Raw genomic sequence first — 5,303 nt, forward strand, 5'->3', positions numbered from 1 at the left:
AAATGCAACATGTGGCCTGATGTTAGATTGTACTGTATCTTTTTAGAACACAAAGTGTATGCATAAAACTGGTTCTTTACCATCAGGTTTTTCTATTCTTTGGATGGTAATAGCCCTTCATGTCCCCCTAACACAACTAGTATTCCTGCAGTGTGGTATAGCATCCTCCCTCACCTGTTACAGAGAGGTTGCGTCTAACCTCTCATAACCAAGATCATTAATTTGATGTCTTGAAAAACTATCTTTATCAAGATTGACTTTGTTGAGCGTTGGAGATATCCGATACCTTACCATTGAAGTTATTTTTTGGTAAATGCTCAAGCTTTATTAAAATCATTTATTCAAGATTTTGATTTCTACATGTACCATCCTCGATACACAGCACAGGACCTAGTATTAATTATGTAACAATAAACAAAATTTATTGTCTTTCTACTTCAATATTCTTACAGTAGTTACACATATAGTAATTAGCAAGCATTAAACCTGTAGGAAGAATGACATATGTAGTGAAAACATGAAAAAAACAAAAAACACCAACATATAAAGCACAGATTTCATGAATGTCACAACCAGTTTACACGTTCCAGATTTGTTTTTTGTATATACAACATTTAATAAGAAATGTATCCAACCAGAAACATGGTATAATTTACAACATTCTAAATGTACGTTTTTCCAATCATATCGTCATGCAGGATTCACAATATGAACGATAGCGGGTTAAATACGCTTAATCCCCTCACACTCTTTTTCCCAAGATTTGAGACATATTTTCTTATGCTTTGAATTTGTTTGTTCTTTTCTATGCTTCTAGAGTTCAATGTTTCGATACCAAGTTCAGTACCATTTAATATTTTATGACCAGAATTAGTGCAAGTAATATGAAATCACAACTTGATGTTCACTAGTCTTCAGCATAAACCTGAAATCAAAATAACTTAACTTTAACCATACACTGTAGTTAACATATTTTAAGTAGATTATTTTCCAATTGATGGGAATTTTTTTAGAAACTTTAGATATTAATATTTCCCACTTTACTGTATCAAAGTTGAATTGCCCAGTATATATTCATCAAATAATGAATTTAACCGAATTCCTAATACTATATTACAGAGTTTAAAATAATCAATAAGAAATTTCACTTGACTGGTGCATTGCAGTAATAAATTTGTGCAGTAACTCTTTCAATGACAAACTGCCTCATAATTTGATAAATACAAACAGTTTTACCTTAGTACCAATAAATATTATATTAATCCCATTTGGATTAAACTCACATTATAATTTTCTCCTTAACACATATCCATTGACTGAAAGTTAAATTTAGTAACAGAATTTTTAGATAGAAAACAACATTTTTGGCTTTGTTTTCATTGAATTCTCAAAAGATAACCAAAACCATTACACAACTAAAAAGATGTATAATTTATTAAATTATTTCATTTCCATATGTGTTTAATTTTAAATCTTAACGTTAAAAGATGCTTAAATTATAAATTTATTTCAGAAAAATAAAGGTAGCATAATTTGATAAACCAGTGGGCATTGTTGATGTACCACAACACGAGTGTTACCATATTTGTTAAAATATAAAAACTTTTAACTGATACGAATTTTTTTCACTACTTCCTCTCTTTGATCTTCATCCAAAGAATGTTTGCGCTTCTTTTCAACATCCACTTCTTCCTCTTCAATAATAACTAGGTCATCATCTTCAGTGACTTCTTCTAGGACCTGCTGAACTTTTTCCTTATATTTAGGTAGTTCTGTGCTGTTTTCTTCAGGAAGTGGTTCTCCAGCATTTCCAATAACAACAAACTCTACTCCATCCTCTAGGTGTTCTTTATGTATAATGTTCAAAACTACTTCAAAGTTTTGGAGGAAATCATCACATTTCAACCTAGATCCATTTTTAATTCCAAATTCTTCAAGCACTTTATACTTATTTTCTTCTGTTTCCCCCTCTTCACTAGAAATTAGGATTGTTCCTTTTCCATCATCAATCTCCACGTCCGGCGCAACCATGTGCAACTGTTCTTTGAGGATTTGTTCTTCCAAAGTCTTTACTGTTAGGGTCTTACAGCTTAGTTGAACCGACACTTCTGGCTTGGAAGAGCACACATAACATTTTGGGTTTGGTTTGTCTAATAAGCAAGGAACTAGTAATTTCTTTTTGGGGTTGGGTTGTTTATTGAGATATACTGTGCGGCAATCACTACTGTGGCCCATTAAAATCTTCCATGCCTGAAGTACTAGAAGCCCTGCAATCACTGCATTTGTTGTGGCTATTGCAGGGATGATATTTCCCGCCATTGACTTTATATCAAACTGGCTCTTCTGGGATATACCAAAACAAAAAGCCCTAATGTTAGCACAAGCTGTTACAAAGTTTATGCAGTCTTCCTCATCCTTATCCCACACCAAGTGGTCTCCAGATAATGTTTCTAACTTTTTCTTCAGGCTATGTATTGTATTTTCAAATACCACTGAACACTTTTTCAGACTCCAAATTTCCTGTTCTCTAATGGCTGCTGATCGGCTATTACTGCTACAGGCCACAGAGTCGGGAAGCTCTCCCCAGTCAAGGGGCTGTGGCGGTTTACGTTTCTGCCATAACTTATCCATAGATAAGAGATACTTAATATCATCACGGAAAAGCTTGTTAAAAATCTTGACAGGATTGTATCCTGAAGACTCGGCCCATCCCCTTGTTGACACCCGTTGAATGTTGCCATCTATACCTGCATCAAAGTTTAAAGCCACTTGTCCTGCTTCCCCTCCAAGTTCGGGGTCTGCCATATCCGGTGATACATCTTCATCTGGATCAGCTTCTCCGAACAGTTGATTGAAGAGGTGCTTAGCCCAAACAATACAATGAATAGGTTCTGATGGAGTATTCCTTATTGTACAACCAGGAAAAGATTTTTGTCGTGGTTTAGGCTGGCACTCATAGCACTCTGTCTGACCTTTAATAATCACTGTTACTTGCCCCAGGTAACCGGCTGTTCCACTTTCTACCAAAGGAACATCTGCAGCAAGGCACATTCTGTTAACATGGCTTCTGGCAGCTCTATTGTCAAGAGCATTCATAACTATTGAAAATTCTTTGAAAAAATCTAGACTGTAATCAGGTTTCATTATGTTATCATGATGAGCTGTGATTTTGGCCTTAGGGTTGAATTTCTGGGCGCTATCCTTCGAAACTTCAGCTTTAGATTTTCCCACGTGTTGTTTCTGGAACAAGAACTGTCTATTAAGATTACTAACGTCAATAGTATCTAAATCAATAACGTCTATGTTTTCAAAACCACTAAGTAGTAAGTTCTTCAGAAGTTCACATCCAATACCTCCAGCACCAACTACGAGTACTTTAGCGGATTTAATTAAATTTCGCGTATTTTCGTCAAAAATTCCTTTAACAATCGCCATTTTCAAGATATCACACAAATTGATACCACTGTCGCCGGTTCTACTGCTAACAAAGACGTGATTGCACTCAGTGACGCTAAAGGAGGGCGGTCACATGACTATTGTGCGCCATTTTTTAAAATAAAGAGGTTTTCTGTTAACGAGTTGATCAGACGTTCATTTTATATATGTAATAAATGGTTTTTTGACATCATATAGGTGTAAAAAAATAAAATTTTAGGCCCTGAAAAGTCTAAGAAAAATCAATCTTTAGTTGTATGCGTAGTGTAAATACGAACCTGATGCAACGAATTTTAACAGCAGCATTTGACAGTTATAAACAATAATTAAGGAGAGGTTGAATCGAATTTAACCCTCCCAGGTCGTTCAACGAACTAAAACCCGATGCTGAACAAGCCATAATAATAAACAAATTTGAAAACCACTACTTCCTACACCAGTCATACAACTACAACAACATATGCAAATGTTGTTAAAAAACAAACATAGACTAAACTCCACACAGCAAAATAAAACAGTTAAGCGAAATAAGTAACAGACAAATCAACACCAAGAAAAAGTAACTGAAACTCAAAATACCAATAACAACACAACAGGAAATAGTCAAATAATGGAGGCTATTAAAAATATATTTAAAGACTTCATCACACAATATTAAAAACCGGAAAACAAACAAGATTGCATCACACTAATTATTAACATAGCAAAAACATACACAATACCAATAATACCCTACATTGTGCAAAAATTCATTGGCGCATTTCTAAAATAACCATTCGCAATCCGACACATTAACATCCAGTGTGGTCTTGCTATCAAGAGACAAGAGATCGAAAATTTAATAATACAAATAAATCCCGATATCATAGTTATAACAGAAACTTTGCAATATAAAAATAATTCATTTAAATTTCCAGGTTGTAATACCATAAGCTCACATAGTCTAAACAAAAACGACCCCAAAAGGGGTATAGCATTATTATACAAATCTACTCTATCTGCCACACAGATAGAGATAGAAACTACTGTTGCGTATCTGCTTGTTTGTTAATTTCCGTTATAAATCCTTTCCGAGGAACTTCAGCAATACAAGTACCTTCTTGATTAAAACTAGTTTATTCTTTCTCGATACAAACTTTTTGCAATAAACAGAATTTCCACAGTCACTTTAAACTTAACAACCTTTATAACACACGCTATAAATCAAAGTGATTCACACACTTTACTTCCGGTGCCTACTGTTCGCTTGACTTAATTATCTATCTCATCACTCTATCTATCTCTGCCATTGCGCTGGTTTTTCTCGCCAGGCTTATATACTAAAAAAAGAGGCGTATAGCAAATACTCGGACATTCGCGGGGTTCCCCGATAATTCTCGAAACTCCAGCGCGCATGCTCCCAGCGTCACGCGACTTCCGCTGTCGTAACACTGCCCCTTCTTTAGTATTGTTCGTCCCGAACAATAGCCACTTAAATTAAATCAATAGATCATTAACAATAACTTAATTAAATGTATAGAATTTACAAACACAAAATTAAAATACAACAAAGTCTCTTAAGTTTACAGGACGAATCTTCTTTCGTATTGGTCTCAGTCTCATTGGCTTCTGCTTCACGTGGGGTTCGTCTGCTCCATCAGAATATGTCTCATTATCGGTAGCAGTCAAATCAATGGTAGTAACTTCACTGTTTACCTTCTCAAAACCGAGTAGAGTTTCTTCTTCGACAGTGGCTTTTTCAGGTGACAAGTCTTCAGCAGCAGCATTTGTTCCGTTGTTCCTTTTGTTCCAACTGAAATGTCCTGGACCGTGATAATGCCAAAGCCTGTTGGCATGGGCCACCTTTGGCTTACCTCGCCGACCACATT

At 35.3% G+C, this 5,303-nt stretch overlaps 1 protein-coding gene across 1 annotated transcript; it reads right to left on the bottom strand.

The window, feature by feature from the left end:
* Window positions 1-323: 323 nt before the first annotated feature.
* Window positions 324-3,741, bottom strand: LOC106473659 (SUMO-activating enzyme subunit 2-like). The gene has a single exon (XM_013934338.2). It carries the CDS (start codon window positions 3,433-3,435, stop codon window positions 1,606-1,608), a length of 1,830 nt encoding a protein of 609 aa, XP_013789792.1. The 5' UTR covers window positions 3,436-3,741; the 3' UTR covers window positions 324-1,605.
* Window positions 3,742-5,303: the final 1,562 nt, after the last annotated feature.

This window comes from Limulus polyphemus, unplaced genomic scaffold, assembly GCF_000517525.1.
Source record: "Limulus polyphemus unplaced genomic scaffold, Limulus_polyphemus-2.1.2 Scaffold6376, whole genome shotgun sequence".
Taxonomy (NCBI): Eukaryota; Metazoa; Arthropoda; class Merostomata; order Xiphosura; family Limulidae; genus Limulus; species Limulus polyphemus.